General features: G+C 46.0%; 3 protein-coding genes across 3 annotated transcripts; 2 read left to right on the plus strand and 1 right to left on the minus strand.

Moving 5' to 3' along the window:
- Positions 1 to 2,466: 2,466 nt before the first annotated feature.
- Positions 2,467 to 12,784, minus strand: LOC134675082 (serine/threonine-protein phosphatase PP2A 65 kDa regulatory subunit). Its single transcript, XM_063533243.1, has 6 exons — positions 12,410 to 12,784; positions 9,993 to 10,227; positions 9,205 to 9,391; positions 8,635 to 8,789; positions 7,934 to 8,051; positions 2,467 to 3,529 (listed from the first exon to the last, which is right to left on the minus strand). Exons 1-6 carry the CDS (start codon positions 12,633 to 12,635, stop codon positions 2,678 to 2,680), a joined length of 1,773 nt encoding a protein of 590 aa, XP_063389313.1. The 5' UTR covers positions 12,636 to 12,784; the 3' UTR covers positions 2,467 to 2,677.
- Positions 12,785 to 14,510: 1,726 nt separating this feature from the next.
- LOC134675046 (uncharacterized) lies at positions 14,511 to 16,533 on the plus strand. The gene is made up of 2 exons (XM_063533191.1): positions 14,511 to 14,992; positions 16,054 to 16,533. Exons 1-2 carry the CDS (start codon positions 14,791 to 14,793, stop codon positions 16,509 to 16,511), a joined length of 660 nt encoding a protein of 219 aa, XP_063389261.1. The 5' UTR covers positions 14,511 to 14,790; the 3' UTR covers positions 16,512 to 16,533.
- Positions 16,534 to 19,418: 2,885 nt separating this feature from the next.
- Positions 19,419 to 20,692, plus strand: LOC134675085 (uncharacterized). The gene is made up of 2 exons (XM_063533246.1): positions 19,419 to 19,676; positions 20,179 to 20,692. Exons 1-2 carry the CDS (start codon positions 19,517 to 19,519, stop codon positions 20,595 to 20,597), a joined length of 579 nt encoding a protein of 192 aa, XP_063389316.1. The 5' UTR covers positions 19,419 to 19,516; the 3' UTR covers positions 20,598 to 20,692.
- The last annotated feature ends 1,074 nt before the right edge of the window (positions 20,693 to 21,766 follow it).

The following is a 21,766-nucleotide window of genomic DNA, read 5'->3' on the forward strand; positions in this document are numbered from 1 at the left end:
CGATTTTAAACGCAATCGGGTAATTTCTAGAAATGTCCCAAAAAAGGACATCTCTCAATATTTCCCTCGGAAACAAGTTTCGAAACCTTTGGGCACCTCAGATATCGATTTTGAACGCTATCGGTTAATTTCAAGGAAAGTCCCGAAAATGTTCCAAAAAGGACATCCTTCATATAGCCGTCGGAAACATGTTTCGGAACCTTTGGTAAACTCAGACACCGCTTTTGGACGCATTTGGTCAGTTTCACAAAAATGGCCTAAATAAAAAGGACATTAGGTAGGTACATACAAAGTAATCGTCAATCTGAATTGACGATTGAGGATTGACCGATCAATTCGAATTAACGATTAGTAATCGTCAATCTTCAATCAGTAGATTTAGAATTAGTTTCGTCAATCCTCAATTCGAATTGATCGGTCAATTCTCAATCGTCAATCGTCAATTCGAATTGATGTTTTGCCAACACTGCTATCATGTAACTGAACCACTTCATGTTTGGGCTCGTTTGATCCGTCTCAACAAGACCTTGGACACAAGTTAGTACTCAGGGTCTGATGATGGAGCTGGACTGTGGCCACGGGTACCATGTCTACCATGTAACTGAACCACTTCGTGTTTGGGCTCGTTTGATTCGTCGCAACAAGATCTTTGACACAAGATACTACTCAGGGTCTGATGATGGAGCTCGAAGGTGGCGACGGGTACCAGTCTATCACGTAACTGAACCACTTCGTGTTTGGTTTATCACCTAGTGTCAAAGATCTTGTTGAGACGAATCAAACGAGCCTAAACACGAAGTGGTTTAGTTGCATGGTTGATTGGTACCGGTGACCACCTTCCAACTCCATCATCAGACTCTGAGTATCACCTAGTGTCAAAGATCTTGTTGAGACTAATTAAACGAGCCTAAACATGAAGTGGTTTAGTTGCATGGTTGATTGGTACCGGTGACCACCTTCCGGCTCCATCATCAGACTCTGAGTATCACCTAGTGTCAAAGATCTTGTTGAGACTAGTCAAACGAGCCTAAATATGAAGTGGTTTAGTTGTATGGTTGATTGGTACCGGTAACCAACTTCCAGCTCCATCATCAGACTCTGAGTATCATCTAGTGTCAAAGATCTTGTTGAGATGAATAAAACGAGCCTAAACACGATGTGGTTTAGTTGTATGATTGATTGGTAATGGTGACCACCTTCAAGCTCCATTATCAGACCCTGAGTACTGTCTTGTGTCAAAGATCTTGTTGAGACGAATCAAACGAGTCCAAACACGAAATTGTTTAGTTACATGAGATACTGGTACCCGTGGCCTCCTTCCAGCTACATCATCAGACCCTGTGTATCTTCAGTGTCAAAGATCTTGTTGAGACGAATCAAACGAGCCCAAACACGAAGTGGTTTAGTTACATGATAGACTGGTACCCGTGGCCACCTTCCAGCTCCATCATCAGACCCTGTGTATCTTCAGTTTCTTGTAACTTGTTTCTTGTAAATAAGCGAGTACCTATAATTTCTTTCGAGTAATATACGTTCATAAGTACGAGTATGGGGATATTCATAAATTACGTCGTTTCAAATGGGAGGAGGGGGGGGGGTCTGGACATCGGATGATGGTAGCATGACGTAGGAGGAAACAGAGTCATCGGAAGCATGATTTTTGGATGATTTGAGGGATGGGGGGGTCAAAAATAGATGACGTAATTTATGAACAGCCCCTATGTACATTTGCACTGCATTTAGTATTTTCGTACTTACCAAATAACAGTTTTAGGACTTTATAAGTTAAGTACAGTTAGTGTTGTTATGGTTGATTTCAATATGCTTCGCGAAGGATCAAGAATGTTTAATCCATCATTGTAGTGCGAGTGTGGTAGAAGGGATCGGAATACTGAGCTCGCACGGCCTGCCGCAGCGCGTAAAATACCTAAACTCGCTCAACCCCGAAATGTAATAGCACTCTTAATAATTTTTTCACCATCTTTTTGCAGTAGGATATTACTCAACGTGTATATGTTTAGAATCTGCATGAATTACGCTTTATTATAGTATTTTTTATATGATATTTTTGGCCACTATACAAAAGTTATTAGCTCTCAAAGCAAAAACCTCCATCCTAAATTTTCATCTTTTTACGTTTTTCTTGTAAAATTACTATGACGCTGAAAAAAACAAATATCAGCAATGAATTCTACGTCTCCGGTTTATACGAAAATGATACCAAACTTGCCCTAGTAGCCACCAGGACCAGAACAGATTTTTTTGAATGATGACGGGTGGCGGCCATCTTTGTACCCCCCTCCCCGTATTGCCTCCCAGGCTTGAACTGCTTAGAATTACTCAAAGATCATATGTGATGAAGCTCATAGCTTAATAAAATTTTTTTGGGTCAACTTCATAACTGACTCCGCTATATGACGGTTAACGGGTTAGAATGATCATGTGGGATGATGAATGAAACAAGTATTTTGGATAATGGCTTTTATTGATTATTTTTATACTAATTACAATTTCATATAAAGTGCAAAGTAAATGCTATGAAAAATCCAAAGAATCCTCACGGTTAGGTACTTTTTGCAGACTGTTAGGTTTAATTTGGGTAAAATCGGTTCTCCCCGCGTTAATCTCCTTAAGATACTGGGAATTATGGAATAAATACTAATTAAAAATAAGCTACTTAACCGGCGATCCCTACAATCGCCTCCGACGCGAAGTATTTCACGTCTACATCGGGATCTACATTAAGTTTCTCCAGAACTGGTTTCACTTGAGGCTGGATGACGGCCGGGTCGAGGAAGGGCGCCATTTTCTGCAGCGTCTTGGCCACGTTGAATCTCACGTTGGCAACATTGTCATCGGCCATAGACAAGACTGTGGGTAGGAGTACTCTGGTAGTTATGTCTTTGCCGCATACTTCGGAGAGGACATTTATGCAGAATAAGTAAGTCATTCTGTGCAGATAGTTCTGTTCGCGGGACATAGCGAGTACTTTAGGAATCACATTAGTTTCTGCCCAAGACGGTCCGTATTGCTCAACTAGTTTCTTAAGATTCAGGGTGGCTGCTTCGCGGATAGCGTAGACATGATCGATGAGCCAGGACATGCATAAGCCTGTGAGTTTTTCGTCGAAGAAATCTTGTCCAAGTTGTCCAGCTAACAAGGGCATATGTTCAATGATAGCCAAGCGTACGCGCCATTTTGTGTCTTCAGCCAAATCCACTATAGCGGGAAGGAGGCTTTGGACCAGCTGTTGGATTCCGATGACTTCATTCACACACTCGAGGTTAGAAATGATGTTGAGACGGACTTCAGGGCACTCGTCCTTGAGTTGTGTGAGGAAGAGTGGCAGCAGGTGTTCGATGGTGTTCTGGCGGCCGACGATGGGGCTGAGGCCCATGATGACGGAGGCCAGCGCGGACTTGACGTGCTGGTTGGGGTCGCAGACCAGGTCCTTGATCTGGGGCAGGATCATGGTCATGATGATGTGCTCCTGGTGGGCTTTGTCCAGGTTCATGCAGAAGTCTTTCACCTGGGAATGATTATTATCGTTTTAATAATGAATAACTTTCTATATGAATAGTTCTAGTTCACAAGGCGGAATAGAAAGTTGATAATCGTCAAGTGAAATATTCATTGCCGCGCTTAAGCTCGGTTTTGCTGGGATAGCGGTGCCGTCATATAGCGGCTGTCTTCATATAAAATAATACGGCTAAATATGGATGTCGTAGTAATTTGTACGGTCGCTATATGATGGCAACCAGAGCTTTAAGGGTGTGTAATATTAGCACGGCACTTCAGTTTTGTCTCTAGATTGCAACAATAATAATTATTAGTCAGTGTCAAGCATAGAGGTACAATAATATAGAGATGACACGGGGGAGGGGCCAAATGACCGAACGAGATGCACTTAAGGAAATTTCAGTAGTAGTAGCAGAGAAAGCGGTATTATTGCTTGACCTTGTCACAGTCTCACTTTTTGTTTGTTCCCCACCAAAAATTTAGTATGGTTTATGGTGGGCAACAAATAACCCGACCGAATTACGTAGATTGTTTTGGTATGTTGTCAGGATTCAGGAATGCTAAAATGTGTTTTTAATTTTGTCACTTTGCGTATGTTTTGTCCCTCACGGCGGAGGCACGCGTATAGCTCATCTATGTAATACTAGGTCTATGGTGTCAAGTCATTGAAAGATGTGCGGTAGAAAGATGGACTCGGAAAAGAAATGGCGTCGCTGCGCAGTTGCGCTAACGTTGCGTCGAGTTGACTAAACGCCGGCGCTCGGGAGACATTCTCTATCATCATCTATTTTAATTTTTTGTTTATGCATTATTTAGGACTTTAACACATTCACTGCCAGCGACCCGCGGGTTTTCTGTTCATAGGCGCTTTTCGCTACATACGGTTTTTCTTGTGGTATCGGCTACGCTCGTAGCGCGTAGCTCGCGCTGGCACTGAATGTGTCAAAGAGAAAATGGGGCTTGGTTCGCGTATTTTAAAAAAAAATGTGGACCGGGTTAAAGTGTCTGACCTTCCCGGCGGCGGCGGCGCGCACCTCGGCCTCGGTGTCCTTGAGCAGCGCCTGGAAGATCTGCGCCAGGTCCGCGCGTGGCTAGTACTGACCTTCCCGGCGGCGGCGGCGCGCACCTCGGCCTCGGTGTCCTTGAGCAGCGCCTGGAAGGTCTGCGCCAGGTCCGCGCGTGGCTAGTACTGACCTTCCCGGCGGCGGCGGCGCGCACCTCGGCCTCGGTGTCCTTGAGCAGCGCCTGGAAGATCTGCGCCAGGTCCGCGCGTGGCTAGTACTGACCTTCCCGGCGGCGGCGGCGCGCACCTCGGCCTCGGTGTCCTTGAGCAGCGCCTGGAAGATCTGCGCCAGGTCCGCGCGTGGCTAGTACTGACCTTCCCGGCGGCGGCGGCGCGCACCTCGGCCTCGGTGTCCTTGAGCAGCGCCTGGAAGATCTGCGCCAGGTCCGCGCGTGGCTAGTACTGACCTTCCCGGCGGCGGCGGCGCGCACCTCGGCCTCGGTGTCCTTGAGCAGCGCCTGGAAGATCTGCGCCAGGTCCGCGCGTGGCTAGTACTGACCTTCCCGGCGGCGGCGGCGCGCACCTCGGCCTCGGTGTCCTTGAGCAGCGCCTGGAAGATCTGCGCCAGGTCCGCGCGTGGCTAGTACTGACCTTCCCGGCGGCGGCGGCGCGCACCTCGGCCTCGGTGTCCTTGAGCAGCGCCTGGAAGATCTGCGCCAGGTCCGCGCGTGGCTAGTACTGACCTTCCCGGTGGCGGCGGCGCGCACCTCGGCCTCGGTGTCCTTGAGCAGCGCCTGGAAGATCTGCGCCAGGTCCGCGCGTGGCTAGTACTGACCTTCCCGGCGGCGGCGGCGCGCACCTCGGCCTCGGTGTCCTTGAGCAGCGCCTGGAAGATCTGCGCCAGGTCCGCGCGTGGCTAGTACTGACCTTCCCGGCGGCGGCGGCGCGCACCTCGGCCTCGGTGTCCTTGAGCAGCGCCTGGAAGATCTGCGCCAGGTCCGCGCGTGGCTAGTACTGACCTTCCCGGCGGCGGCGGCGCGCACCTCGGCCTCGGTGTCCTTGAGCAGCGCCTGGAAGATCTGCGCCAGGTCCGCGCGTGGCTAGTACTGACCTTCCCGGCGGCGGCGGCGCGCACCTCAGCCTCGGTGTCCTTGAGCAGCGCCTGGAAGATCTGCGCCAGGTCCGCGCGTGGCTAGTACTGACCTTCCCGGCGGCGGCGGCGCGCACCTCGGCCTCGGTGTCCTTGAGCAGCGCCTGGAAGATCTGCGCCAGGTCCGCGCGTGGCTAGTACTGACCTTCCCGGCGGCGGCGGCGCGCACCTCGGCCTCGGTGTCCTTGAGCAGCGCCTGGAAGATCTGCACCAGGTCCGCGCGTGGCTAGTACTGACCTTCCCGGCGGCGGCGGCGCGCACCTCGGCCTCGGTGTCCTTGAGCAGCGCCTGGAAGATCTGCGCCAGGTCCGCGCGTGGCTAGTACTGACCTTCCCGGCGGCGGCGGCGCGCACCTCGGCCTCGGTGTCCTTGAGCAGCGCCTGGAAGATCTGCGCCAGGTCCGCGCGTGGCTAGTACTGACCTTCCCGGCGGCGGCGGCGCGCACCTCGGCCTCGGTGTCCTTGAGCAGCGCCTGGAAGATCTGCGCCAGGTCCGCGCGTGGCTAGTACTGACCTTCCCGGCGGCGGCGGCGCGCACCTCGGCCTCGGTGTCCTTGAGCAGCGCCTGGAAGATCTGCGCCAGGTCCGCGCGTGGCTAGTACTGACCTTCCCGGCGGCGGCGGCGCGCACCTCGGCCTCGGTGTCCTTGAGCAGCGCCTGGAAGGTCTGCGCCAGGTCCGCGCGTGGCTAGTACTGACCTTCCCGGCGGCGGCGGCGCGCACCTCGGCCTCGGTGTCCTTGAGCAGCGCCTGGAAGGTCTGCGCCAGGTCCGCGCGTGGCTAGTACTGACCTTCCCGGCGGCGGCGGCGCGCACCTCGGCCTCGGTGTCCTTGAGCAGCGCCTGGAAGATCTGCGCCAGGTCCGCGCGTGGCTAGTACTGACCTTCCCGGCGGCGGCGGCGCGCACCTCGGCCTCGGTGTCCTTGAGCAGCGCCTGGAAGGTCTGCGCCAGGTCCGCGCGTGGCTAGTACTGACCTTCCCGGCGGCGGCGGCGCGCACCTCGGCCTCGGTGTCCTTGAGCAGCGCCTGGAAGGTCTGCGCCAGGTCCGCGCGTGGCTAGTACTGACCTTCCCGGCGGCGGCGGCGCGCACCTCGGCCTCGGTGTCCTTGAGCAGCGCCTGGAAGGTCTGCGCCAGGTCCGCGCGTGGCTAGTACTGACCTTCCCGGCGGCGGCGGCGCGCACCTCGGCCTCGGTGTCCTTGAGCAGCGCCTGGAAGATCTGCGCCAGGTCCGCGCGTGGCTAGTACTGACCTTCCCGGCGGCGGCGGCGCGCACCTCGGCCTCGGTGTCCTTGAGCAGCGCCTGGAAGATCTGCGCCAGGTCCGCGCGTGGCTAGTACTGACCTTCCCGGCGGCGGCGGCGCGCACCTCGGCCTCGGTGTCCTTGAGCAGCGCCTGGAAGATCTGCGCCAGGTCCGCGCGTGGCTAGTACTGACCTTCCCGGCGGCGGCGGCGCGCACCTCGGCCTCGGTGTCCTTGAGCAGCGCCTGGAAGATCTGCGCCAGGTCCGCGCGTGGCTAGTACTGACCTTCCCGGCGGCGGCGGCGCGCACCTCGGCCTCGGTGTCCTTGAGCAGCGCCTGGAAGATCTGCGCCAGGTCCGCGCGTGGGTAGTACTGACCTTCCCGGCGGCGGCGGCGCGCACCTCGGCCTCGGTGTCCTTGAGCAGCGCCTGGAAGATCTGCGCCAGGTCCGCGCGTGGCTAGTACTGACCTTCCCGGCGGCGGCGGCGCGCACCTCGGCCTCGGTGTCCTTGAGCAGCGCCTGGAAGATCTGCGCCAGGTCCGCGCGTGGCTAGTACTGACCTTCCCGGCGGCGGCGGCGCGCACCTCGGCCTCGGTGTCCTTGAGCAGCGCCTGGAAGATCTGCGCCAGGTCCGCGCGTGGCTAGTACTGACCTTCCCGGCGGCGGCGGCGCGCACCTCGGCCTCGGTGTCCTTGAGCAGCGCCTGGAAGATCTGCGCCAGGTCCGCGCGTGGCTAGTACTGACCTTCCCGGCGGCGGCGGCGCGCACCTCGGCCTCGGTGTCCTTGAGCAGCGCCTGGAAGATCTGCGCCAGGTCCGCGCGTGGCTAGTACTGACCTTCCCGGCGGCGGCGGCGCGCACCTCGGCCTCGGTGTCCTTGAGCAGCGCCTGGAAGGTCTGCGCCAGGTCCGCGCGTGGCTAGTACTGACCTTCCCGGCGGCGGCGGCGCGCACCTCGGCCTCGGTGTCCTTGAGCAGCGCCTGGAAGGTCTGCGCCAGGTCCGCGCGTGGCTAGTACTGACCTTCCCGGCGGCGGCGGCGCGCACCTCGGCCTCGGTGTCCTTGAGCAGCGCCTGGAAGATCTGCGCCAGGTCCGCGCGCGCCAGCTCCGGCCCCACCGCCTGCTGCAGCTCCACGAACCTGCACACCACACATATTTACAGTCAGACCAAGAAAAGCTTGCAGCGATGTTGATAGCCCACGCAGTGTGTTATTTATGGGCATTTTCATTTAACTTTTGTACTTTAAAGCGCGACTTAAGTCGTGTTTCAGTAACGTCTAACCATTACATTCCTGGTGTTTTGTAACGATTGCTAACTGGCCGTTAAAGGTGCAGAGTTGAGTGAAAATGCCCTTATACGTCATAATTTTATAGAAGACTCAAAATCAAAATGCGTGGGCTATCAAAATCACTGCAGACTTTTCTTGGTCTAACCCCTATAACAACTTCGCACTATAGTCTCACAAAAAAGAGTAGAAATTAGTCAGACTGTATGTGAGACGCTATAGCGATCCCTCTCGAACACCGGCGCGGCGTGCGAGTCCGCTTCCAGTAACCTTATCAAAAATTTTACAACATATTGGTTTCTCAACAGCCGAGTAATCTGACTACCTTTACACAAACTTTTCCACGAGGCAGAAGAGGTTTAGGATGTTTCATGTTATTTTTTATTTTAATTACAACAAGGGACAGATAATTTTTACAGAAGGTTTTATTACTCACTTGTCTGCCACCATGTAGCGGACCCTCCAGGAAGTGTCTCCGGCACGAGCGCGTACTGTGGGCATGACCAGTTGCTCCATATCTTCAGGTGGCAGGAGAGCCGCGACGGCAGCGCAGGCCTCCGCAGCCAAAAGACGTACAGAATCTTGCTCGTCCTGATAATAAAGAATTATGGTATTTAAAGGAGTACACCTAAGGTTTATATTAGGTAGCGGCAACTTCAGTTGGTAATATGAACTGGAAAATCGATAATAGTTAATAGTTTGAGAACAAGTTCAAAAAATATCATGTAATAAAAAGGTATACTGGTTGAAATCAAACTCTATCGTTCCGTCATATGGGGAAGTAGGGGAATATATTTAGAGTGAGACACACTACCACACTTATGGCAATGACTGATAAAATAAGCTACAGATAAATAAACCTTATTGATCTGACAGTGAGAGAAGGCTGAGGAGGTCCATTTGTGTAACCGTGTTATCCTGGCAGCTGGAAGTGGAAGAAGTAAGAAAATAGAAGACCTTTTAATAGGCTTCTGGGCTAGAGGATAAGATCATATGCTGAACTAACCTGCGCCAAATTGACGAACATGGGAATGAGATCCGACTTGACGTACTCCACCTCGACGACCCTGGCGAACTCGCCGAGCTTGTAGGCGGCGGCGCGGCGCACCATCGGGGTGTCGTCCTGGCAGAGCAGGCGGAAGTGCTGGCGCAGCTCCGCCTTCACGGGGGCTGACACGCGGCCGTAGCATACGCTGCAAGGGTTATTTTAATACATTGAAGAGCTTGTTGGGTAATTTTAATACACTGATAACAGTCACCATTTTTTTGAAGTGTTCCATACAAGAACTTTATCTCATCCCAATATTTTTCTTTTTGTTTTTCAACATTTAGGACAAAAAAAAGTATCTTATGTAATTCCTACGGTAATTCTATATCTTTCCAAATGTCATAAGGATTGGGAAACCATAGCACTTCAAGAAACAACCCAAGAAACTAGAATATAAATATCTGGCGCATCCAATCAAGGAGACCCGACCCCAAGCAGATAGGACAAGGGAAAGAAAAAGGAAATACCTTTCCACTAAATTCAATGTTTTTTAAGCTGGCAGGCAGTTATGACAACTGTAATTGTCTCCATACAATGATCTTCAAGATAATACCATTGTTAAGAAATACCTCCTATTTTTTTGTCTTTACTTTCTTAGCCGTAATCAATGTGTCTATACATTTCTTTTGCAAGGTGCTGGTCCATTAACCACCATTCCTTTTAAGTAAAGAGAGAGGGTGGGTTTATTCCCTCTGGTCTAGTTTCAAGAAGTAAGTTTAAAAAAAAATTGTTAAAATAAAAGTTACCTGAACAGGCCACAAGCCGAAGCCCTGGATGTGAACCAATCTCCGCCAGCCAAACGCTGCACCAACGGCACAAAGTGCTGCTCCAGGGCCTGGGGAGTGTGATGGGCGGCCACAGCCCGGAGGGACGCTACGGCCTTGTCGCGCACTACTGTCTCTTCTACGGTGGCAAGGGACTCCAGAGGCGGAAGGAGGCAGTGGGCAAATTCACCGCCACCAACAAGGTTGATGAAGTTGCCTGGAATATAAATGGTTGAAAATAAAAATGAGATGAGTTCACATTTTGAATTAAGAATAAATTTTATTACCAGTTATACTTAAATCACAGGAATCAAAATGTGGTTGATAAAATCAATCCAACTTAGACGTGCGCGCCGACCTAAAATTTGCCGGCGGCGGCGCGCCGGCTTTTTTGGTCGGCGCGGCGCGGCGGCGCCGGCGTGTAGCAAGTTTTTTCATTTAGGTATTACCTACTAAAAACTGCAAAAATTAACTATCTATAGTTTTTCACTAGCATTATACTTACGCACACGCTGTTCTTGTACATATCCCCGATTCTAACATACATTTTTTTTTAAACAAAAGGGGGTGGCTGTCTTCCGGCTAGCCACCCCAAACCACTTTTTGTAAGTTTTTTTTGGTCTAGATAGCAAGATATTCGTTAGTTCATGATTGTTCAGGCATTAGAATCGTTAGGGCCCCGATTCCTTAATTTTTTTTAATTTTTTCAAAGTGGGGTGCCTGTCTTCACGCTAACCACCCCACCCCGAAATCAGCCAAATTAACTAGGTATGTCCCAGATTATATAATAGTTCTTACGAACAGATACTTATCTCTCAAACAAAACGCAAATACCTACCGTTTTGATACCTACACAAAAATACAATGGAGTGACCTTCAACGCGCCGCTCCCCGCACCGCGCGCACCGGCACAACACTAGGGTTGCTGACGCTTAGAAATGATAAATAAATACCTACTTAAACAGCGGAGTGAAATAAAAGGAAAGCTAAATCTTAAATTATACCTAATATTCCGATTATGCGTTAGTGTTTGCGAAATAGTCATTTTAAAAAGTCATATGTCCCTGCAGTAACCGCAGTGTTTACGCCGTTTTATAAACCGCGCAATAATCCCAGCAAGAATTAGTATTAAAACTTCGTGTTATTTAAAACCACATAGGGATTAATGTTACACAATAAAGAAAAATAATAGAAACCCCATGAATACAGGTAATTAATTATAAGTTAACCAGAGTAAAAATAAGTTGGCACTTTCCGGTGTAAAGTTAACTTACTGTCGTTAAAATAAACATTTACCAAAATAAATTAAAAATTTGCTACCTATTTCAAATAGATAGATATCTAAAACTATACATTTGTCATACATAATAAACATTACATGTTTAATTAAAGAAATTCAATAGTAGGTAGGTACCTACTACGTAGCTTGTAACTATCGTAAAAATCGACAGTGCGGCGCGCGGTGACGTGCGTACGTGAGCGCGTGTGGCAACCAACTGGCTTGTTTTTCTACCGTGAACGGGAGCAGATTCGTAGGTATAAATCCGAGCTCGCGCGGAGAGTTCCATAGGCCTGACTATGTGAATTCATCGGACGACGTTAGTTCACGTTTGTTCAGGCATTAAAATCGTTAGAATCTCATTAGATTTGCCATAAAAAAATAAAATCGAAAAATTCATATATATGGCCGTGCATCGGCGCGCCGAGTGGATGAGCCGGCGGCGGCGGCGCGTATGAATGGCGGCGCGGCGCGGCGGCGCCGGCGCGGCGCGCACGTCTAATCCAACTTCAAATTTTATAATTAACTAAAATACTGTACGCATCCTGAATAAATATCTATTATTTCCAAAGTTCAAAAATGAAATATGCCACCTCAAAGGATAATTTTCTAGGCACTTTAATGCTATTAATTTACACATCCAGGAATATACAAATTACTATTTAACACTTGCTTAGATCTAAATAATTCTGTTTTGTATTGAATTTTATGATGTTGTGGGTTGCAAGAACAGTATTAGGCCTACCTTCACCACAAGCACTAAATTATTTCAATATGCTATTAGCACAATTTATGTATTGTAAGAGACAGTATCAGTCCAGAACTCTATTTCAGCATTAGTTCTGGTTGTGTTGTAATTTACAACAATTATAGAAAAAAGAAGGACCGAAATGTAGGTATGACGTCCTTCAAAATGTAATATACACACAAAGTTATTTTGCAACATGTTAAGCACAGAAATAATGCTAGACAATATTAACGTTCATTCACAACAATGCGATAAAGACTATAAACAGAAATCTGAAGGTCTTATCAAATTAAATTACAAACAAAAATCATCTTCAACTACAACGCGTTGTGTGCGAATGAGTAATCAGTCGGCAATCGCATTTTTACATACCGAGTTGCTCAGCAAGCGCCAGCAGCACTTCGTCTTCATCGTAGATCGTCTCTGTGAGGAACGGGATCAGTTCTGATCTGGTTCTTTCCACGCCCAAAGCTAAGGCAATGGTGGATAACTTCTTGATAGAATTCAATCGGAGTTGCACATCCTCGTTTTTCAACTCGTCAATCAACACCGCGATTGGATACAAAGACTCATCGGTCCCAGAGTCGCTGGCTGCCATTTTGTTATGGAATTTTCTGTATATCTTCGATTACAATAATTTCTTGCTTCACTTAGATTTACTTCAGATTTTTGTTAAAAGCTGTACGCACTCAAGATTCAATACAAGACGTGCAAAATGGCAGCTATCACAGCCATAGAGCAAGGAGTGAAAATGGTGTTGCCATTGTTATTGTTTAGAAACCCCATAAATAAATAGATTATGTACATATGTGGTTCTGTCTAATTTAATTTATTTATTTGGAAAACATACAGCACAATAATACAATAAGGTAAAAGATATAGTTAGAACATAAGCCAAAACAGTTTTCACTTATAGCTAATACAAAATTCCTTTGTACTGTCCTGTTTACTTACTGTTTCTTTAGTACTTGTTTGTTATAAATAAAATAAAATTAGCATTTTTAGCAATAATTGTGCAGATTTCAATGCAAGATTATTATTTCATCTTATTACAATTTCCCTCGAATTTATAGGTTTGCAATAGTAATACAATGGCAACATTAAAATGACTATAGACAAAATATTTCTCTTTTTAAATTAAAGTTAAGGCATTTCCAGACGAGTCAATTTTTCACGAATCTGATTGAATTGTCCGATCGAATCAGGCCGTGCGGATGCAAACGCCAATTAGGCTCGCCGAATTAAACCGCCGATTATGACGTGATTATGACCGATATTACCGATAAAATGGAGTACGGACGCAAGAATACCAATTTGTGACGCGAGGGCTACAACCGTGAAAATCGAACTTCGCAAATTGCGGGCATTTTTCTCTGTCACTCTTATCACGTCTTCATTGGAGTAAAAGAGAAAGATCCCCGCAATTTGCGAATTTTGGTTTTCGCGGTAGCCTCTCAGTATTTTCGTTTCATCATCATGAAAAGTTTATTGTATAAAATTAGACATACAGTAAATCACGTCCCTGAGTCCTGATCTAGGAAACCCTGTGTAACAGGACCCAGTTTCGTTACTTATACTAGTTTCTTTAATCTATACTATATACCTATTGGTAGGTACAAATTGTACAGAGAGTTACCCCCTTATTCATAAACGTTTACTAAAGTTAACAAGCTGATAATAATCGTTTGTCCCTTTCCAACGTATTGGTATGATGGAAAGGGACAAACGATTATTATCGGCTTGTCAACTTTAGTAAACGTTTATGAATAAGGGGGTAACACTGAAACTTACAGATAGCTATGCCTCTTTTAACATGTATATTGTTTGGGAACTACGTGTATATATATAGTGTGTGTGTGTGTGTGTGTGTGTATGTGTGTGTGTGTGTGTGTGTGTGTGTGTGTGTGTGTGTGTGTGTATGTGTGTGTGTGTGTGTGTGTGTGTGTGTGTGTGTGTGTGTGTGTGCGCGCGCGTGTGTGTGTGTGCGTGCGTGTGTGCGCGCGCGCGCGTGTGTGTGTGTGTGCGCGTGTGTGTGTGTGTGTGTGTTAGTGTGTAAAAATGCATACTATAATATTTATGATAAGGAAGTATTATTTCAATGTTTCAATGTTATCATAAATCTAAAATTGGTGATTGGTGATTGAACTCTTCACGTTGGCGTTGGCCCAACGTGAAGAGGAGCCTTAAAGTTTTTCAGGACTTGGTTACTTACTTTACTCTTTGGTCAGGACTGTCGCAGTTTAAACATTGACAGAAAGAATCATATATCTTGCACTAGTATACTGGGTGCTAGACCCAATAGAAAAGGATGAGTATAGTTTTCTTGGTTCTTATTGACTGACAAATTGGTTTGACCAACTATATTTTCACTAAAATGACTAATAAAAGTGGTAAGTATACGCGTGCCTCCGTGAGGGATAAAACATACGAAACGACCTCTAATATCTAAACGGCCCAGTTTAAATTTTATAGTTAGTCAAACCAATTTGTCAGTCAGTAAGAACCAGGAAAACTATACTCATCCTTTTCTTTTGGGTGCTAGTACTAGTGTAAGACAAAGATAATATGATTCTCTCTGTCTATGTTTGAAATGAGACAGTCATTTGACAAACTATAACAGATTTCTACAGGTTATTGAAGAACCTCCTTCTACACTTTGCCGGTATTCTGTCATCTGAGAGAAAATTATCAAACCCAAAATTTAATCATGAGATAGATGTGAGATAGTGGGCAGAGAGGTTACCACTCTCGCCATGAGATTCGGCAATGGAGACCTCACGAGTGAAAAGACGCAAGGCAAGGATGAAATCGCGATCAACGCCTCCATAGCCCACATCGTGTTGAGCTGCGTTGCCGGACAAGGAATAAGTCACTGGAATGAGATAAACTTTATCCAACCTGGAATGCATGGAAACCTATTCCTGTTTGGAATTTGTGGATACCTTCTGCACCAAAGTACGTTATTTGAATCTGTAACAACAAAAATCTGTTGAAGAAATCGCATGTAATTTTGGTAGGTATCGTCTTGGGTCGTCCCATTCGTTTTTCGTCTAGTTCTTAAATTAGTCTTATATTCTGCTTTCGTCACTCATTCTACATTAAAAGCCACCGACGATTGTGACGAATGTAGAATGAGTGACGAAAGCAGAATAGGACTAATTTCAGAACTTGACGAAAAACGAATGGGACGACCCAAGACGATACCGTAATTTTAGATAAGTATGTACATTGCTGGCTAAGTGGGTTCAACGAATTCAATTGCTCGATCGAAAGCCGCAATGTACGGTTAGTTCCCGATTCGCCGGATTCTTGTTTCGTCGGATTCCTCTTTCGCCGGATTTTCTTTAGGACGTCACAATTCACAATCCGAATAATATAAGAGAATCCGGCGAAACAAGAATCCGGTGAATCAGGAACTAACCCAATGTACCTATCACAAATCCCATGCGATTTGTTTTTGTTGTAGTTTGGCCATTAAGACCTCATGCCTATTAAGGCCATTAGACCTTATATAGATGGCGCTGGTCATATTTATGGTTATGGCACGTTTTTATGTATAATATAAAAATAGTGTTGAATAGTAGAGATGAAGCACTGGTGGCCTAGCGGTAAGAGCGTGCGACTTTCAATCCGGAGGTCGCGGGTTCAAACCCCGGCTCGTACCAATGAGTTTTTCGGAACTTATGTACGAAATATCATGTGATATTTACCAGTTGCTTTTCGGTGAAGGAAAACATCGTGAGGAAACCGGACTAATCCCAACAAGGCCTAGTTTGCCCTCTGAGTTGAAAGGTCAGATGGCAGTCGATTTCGTAAAAACTGGTGCCTACGTCAAATCATGGGGTTAGTTGTCAAGCGGACCCTAGGCTCCCATGAGCCGTGGCAAAATGCCGGGATAACGCGAGGAAGAAGAAGTAGATATAGGTACCTAGTACCTACCTATAGCCGCGTCATGCTCTTGGACGGAATAGTCTCTATGACGGAATTAGCCACATTGACTTTATTATTTTTTCCAGGCGCAAGATTTAAAATCAATATGGGCCCAGTGTATAATTTCAGCACAAGAGCTACGCGCTATCTTCCTATTCCATGCATGATGGCCGACCTCTATAAAGGTAACCATCTTTTCGCGGGCCTACATTTGATGTCGGGCTTAGTTCCCTTTTCATTGTCAATGATGGGCACTAGTTTTGACAGCGCACAAATCGGGAATTTAGTTATAGCTGGCAACATTATCTCTCTAGGACATTATTCTTTGGAAAACAATATGGAGTGGGGATTTTATACGGCTGCCGCCGCGGTTTTTACTTATTATTTGTGCCCCCAATCGGGTCCTAAGATCATATATCCTTTTGGCTTGGCACTGATGGAGTATTGCGCTTATAGGGCGTCTAAAATTAAATTAGAACGTAAGAAGATGATTTTGAATTTTATCGTAGCCGTGTTGCTTATCATTGATCCTTGCGGCTGCTGATTGTAGAGAAAACCAGCCCTCTGAAGAAAGATTAAAAATAAATATGTAACTAAGCTTTGCTATTAAATAACATAAGAAGGAGTGACGAGTTTTCATTGTAGCTTATACACTTACACCTTGTATGCACCTACCTAAATTTGTACGCATAATTAGCACCTGCCCGCGACTTCGACTGTGTGGAATAAGGATTATGATCATCATCAGAGGCCTTTAACATCTTGACAGGTGATTTATGCAGCGTCTTTAAGCGAGAAACAATGTCTCTCGAGGCTGTATAAGCCAATGCGGGATCGGCATTTGCGACCGCATTAGTGGCAGCTGCAGTAGGGAGCCATGTCGGCATCATCAGGTGGATTGTGCGTTTCCGGGAAAGGTCTTGGAACCATGCGTTGTCGTGGATTTGGCGATCTTTCGCGATGGTATCCCTCCATCCATCGCGATGATTATGTAATGATAGATTGTGATAGATTAATAAAAGTATGAGTGGTGGTGGCCGAGTGGATATGTCGTCTGACTTTCAATCCAGAGGTCGCGGGTTCAAATCCTGGTTCGTACCAATGTGTTTTTCGGAACTTAGCCCAAGCCCTCTCGCGCATGAGAGGAGGCCTGTGCCCAGCAGTGGGACGGATATAGGCTGAATTATAATAATATTATTATTAATTGATAAAAACTACCCTATGTCCTTCCTCGGGCCTCAAACTATCTACATACTAACAGGACAATTAGATCGGACACTGACATCAGAGGGGCTACCGCGAAAACCGAAATTCGCATATCACGGGGATTTTTCTCTGTCACTCTAATTACACCGTCATTGGAGTAAAAGAGAAAGATCCCCGCAATTTGCAAACTTCGATTTTCGCGGTTATAGCCCAGAATTATATTTGAATCACGTTTTTTAGTTATCGTGCGTCTCTTATATATTTGATGGCCACTGTTCCTGCATCGCTCTGGACTGACTCACTGTTAAGCACGGTATCTACCGTGTAACATAAACCTATCATTTTACCTCTCACATTTGAAATGATTCCCATTGTCTATATCTCTCTGTCACAAAAAGCTTTGTCATCACAAAACAAAGGAATCGATACAATAACAGGGTAGGGTAACCAACCGTCGCGTGTTCGAGTGAGTGTCCCTAATGCACGCGCTAGGGTGCCCCATTCGAGCCCCCTGCCGGGACAATTTCATTACGTCTTAGACGAGTTGAAAGGAGAATTACGCATTTTAACGTAAGTAATATAGTAATATTGAAGTCATATCGAGAGCATATACAGTACAGTCAACTGTAAAAATATGGGTATATAGCCAACTTATTCAAAAATATATCCCATAGTTCTTAATTCGCCGACATAAGAGCTTTGGGACATATTTTTAAGATGATTTGTGCACCTATATTTTTACAGTACATCGTTTGCCAAATAAAAACGGCAGATAGGTTGAGACATTTGCTATCTACTCATGCTAAGAAAAATAATTGGCCATGGTTTTTTTACTACTGCGCAAGTAAAAATTTGAAATTTACGAAAAACTGGCATAGAGCTGAAAAAAAGTGCGCTAAATTCAAAATTTCTAGGCCTGGGAAGATACCAAATGACTCAACCTATCTGCCGTTTTAATTTGGCAAACGATGTACCAAACACCCTGTATTATGGCAATATCCCTTTCGGCTATTTAGGGTTGTCAAAATTCAAGTGATTATCTTATCTGTGGTCGTGCACGCACAAGGAAGTCAAGTGGTGCCAACCCTAATAATTGCTCGGAGCAATGCTGAGCCGAGCGGAGCCGAGTTCGACCGAAGTCAGGAGTGTCTCCCCACTGCCAAAAGTCCACCATTGTTCCGTGATGGAAAATAAATGGTTACTACTACTGGTACTTGATACTAAAACGAAATATAAGAGGTAGTGCCTTTATATTCGGGAGCCGCAGATATCGGTTACCGCATCTGGTGGCCATTATCCAAGGATCCAGAAACCGAAACCGATACTGCATTATTCTCAGACGTGGACGTATTCGTAGACGTAGGTTTTTGTGAAGAAATACAAATAGTCACAGTTGTGTAAATAAGCTTGACCAGTTATATATGATCAATTGATCATTGTCAAGAGGGCGCTGTTATTCTCATGTATAGGGCGGTAGTACAGTCAAGTACAGTCAAAGAGTAAAGTAAGTATAGTATGAATAAATTAGTTCCAGAGAAATTCCGCAACATGGCGCGTAATCTTATATTACTGGTCAGGCTTTATGCATCTTAATCCGTCGCAAAAATCCGCACGAGTAAGGCGGAAGAGTACTTAGAGTCAGACCAAGCTATAACTCGGCAGCGATTTTGATATCTAGAATAGCAGACAAGTGTATTTAAATTGTTTATACGACAACGGTTTCACTCACTTGAATTTTTTAGTCGCTATTGGCGACATGTTTCCATCATGTTTCATGTTTGATGTTGGCGACCGTTGTCGTATAAACAATTTAAAATATGTCTCACGAAAGTTTAATATCGACGTGTATTTTATTACAAGCTTTTATTTTCACCTGACCGTTGTCTAATCAAATCTTGCAAGTTAAATTTGATCCACTTCCCGGTTTCCGATTGAGCTGAAATTTTGCAAGCATGTATAAATCAGATGACATTGCAATTATTATGGTACCATCGAGCTGATCTGATGATGGAGACGGAGGTGGCCATAGGAATGAATGTGATAAAACAAGAACTTTCGGGTTTTAAGAATTGTCTCGATGAGCATTAGTTGCCTGTGGAAAGAAAAGTACAGTCAGCGATAAAAGCTTGTACCAAAAATGAAATTTTTGGCAAAAACTTATTAGACGTCATAATTCACCCTACCATAAACCCTAAAATCAGATAATCACTGGCAATTTTCATCATCGACAACGGCATGAATCCTAAACCAAACATAAATACAACTTGACAGCCATTTGTCATTGTCATTTACAATTTACAATTTTCTACACAAGTTTATTTTCGAATGTGTTTACTGTAGCCAATGGGCCAAGATGATAATATCCACGCCGCTCTATCGCACGTGGTGCTCTGCTGCGTCACTGGGCCCAGTCTCGGACGGGTCCATATCAAGAATTACACCCATCCGGGCATGCATACGAACCTGCTGATACATGGTATTGTGGGATTCCTACACTATCACGGTTAGTTGACTGTTATCAGCTATAAAAAACCGGCCAAGTGCGAGTGAGTATCGCGCACGAAGGGTTTGTTACCATTACGCATAAAACTACAAAAAAATCACGTTTGTTGTATGGGAGTTCCGAGTATTGATTTTATTTTGTTTTTTATTTTATTTATTTATTTAAAATACAAAAAAACATTGATAGATCTAAAATCCACCTTATAAAATAAATTACAATTAAATAAAAACTAAATTACCTACAACTAACACAAATAGTCCCCCAAATCCGATCCCTGCAGAAGGGTGCCCATAATCCTGGCTACATTCCCCCGCGGAATGGTACGGAACCCTTCGTGCGCGAGTCCGACTCGCACTTGGCTGGTGTTTAAAGTTACGGGAATATTTGGCCAGATGTAAATTCATCCAAAAACATATATAGACATTCAGATCTTATATGTTTGATTCGGATTATTGCGGTGGCTTTAAAGTTTAAACCATCTTGAACGAGTCTTTATTTCCAGGAGGCTTCGGCGACGTCGCCGAAGCCTACAAGATCAGCCTGGCCGCGTCGCGATACCTCCCGATCCCCTGTCTAATGGCCGACCTAACGCGAGGCGACGACGTACGTTCCATCCTCCACCTCCTCTCCGGACTTGTCCCCTTCGTCATCGCCGTATCATCAGGGAAGGAGGACAGAAACTTCGGGAACCTCATGGTGTTCATCAACATCGTTTGCTTAGCGTTGTACTCGCATGAAAAGAATAGCGAGTGGGGATGGTACACGGCTGGCGCGGCCGTGTTCTCGTATTTGGCCGCGCCTGTGATCGGCGGGTTTGGCCCGAAGGTGTTATACCCTCTGGGGTTGGCGTTGGTGGACTACTGCGGGTACAGGGTGCATGGGGTGGCTAGGCAAGCGGCGGAGCAGCCTCCTCGGCGGTAATAAAGGGATGTGACTGTATTCGATTGTATTATTTAAAATGTTCAGTGTTTTCATCTCGATTATCGCACATACGTAAATAATTTCATTTAAGGTTAGTATGAGCTTTCTCTTACTCGTGGGGTTTGAGTGGCAGTTTTTGTCAGCGGGTCGAAAACGACCCAAATGGCCATATATGGGATAAATGTTGTTATAAGGTAGACGTAAGAGTGCGGTACTCGTCTTTGTCCCAGTACAGTCAGGGTATTAAATATCGACACGAAAAAAAAACATGAAACCTATGCAATATTAAGGTTGTGTACCTATACATATTTTTATCGATATTAACACGTTGGCTGTCATGTAAGCATCACCAGTGGGATCACTAAATTTGTACGGGGCGTGGGAGCAACACTTTAGGAGAAGTATGGTGGGCAGCCAAAACCTACCTACCAATAAAGGTAAGGTAAGGTAGTAAATACCTTTATTGACAGCAGAGTGTCATCTAATGGGAATTAGCATGTCGAGAACCAGGACGTTTACCTTACGCACCATTTCATCAAACAGTATTTGCATTTGAAGGGTTTCCGAATTGCAAGTGCAGCACACATGGCCTAAGTGTTTAATACATTCTCAGAACATGGCTACTTGTTTGCATATACTGTAGGTGACTGTAGTATTGACCATTTTAATTATACGCTAGTATATAATAGCTGGTTAAGTAGTAGATGTGTTTTTTCAGGGTGATTGAGAAAAAGGTGGTTCCGCGAGTTTCGCACGGCGCGCCATAGCTTATTATACTTATCTCCTTATAATTTCGTAGTTTTAAGCCCCATCTTAAGTGATCATTTGGTACAGTACACTTGCAATAATATGTTACACAACGAAGGCCGCAAAAATATCTATCAGACTCGATCTTATTTTTAAAGCCTAAAGTCCGTGTCACAGATTTTTGCCGCCTTCGAAGAGTAACATAATATGGCAGGTGACTGTACCTACCAAAACACTATGTGGCTTCTAGTGGGTATCTACTGTGTAATACGAGCAAAAAATTTAACTGTAGGCTGTACTCCTCATACTGACAAACATTTGTTTAGCAACTTTTAAAAATAACTTGTGGTTTGATTTTTAATGCACTTTAAAGTTTATTCTAAGACGCAATGTATTGCGAATTTTGTTATGTTTAAGACGTG

This window comes from Cydia fagiglandana, chromosome 21, assembly GCF_963556715.1.
Source record: "Cydia fagiglandana chromosome 21, ilCydFagi1.1, whole genome shotgun sequence".
NCBI classification, from domain to species: Eukaryota; Metazoa; Arthropoda; class Insecta; order Lepidoptera; family Tortricidae; genus Cydia; species Cydia fagiglandana.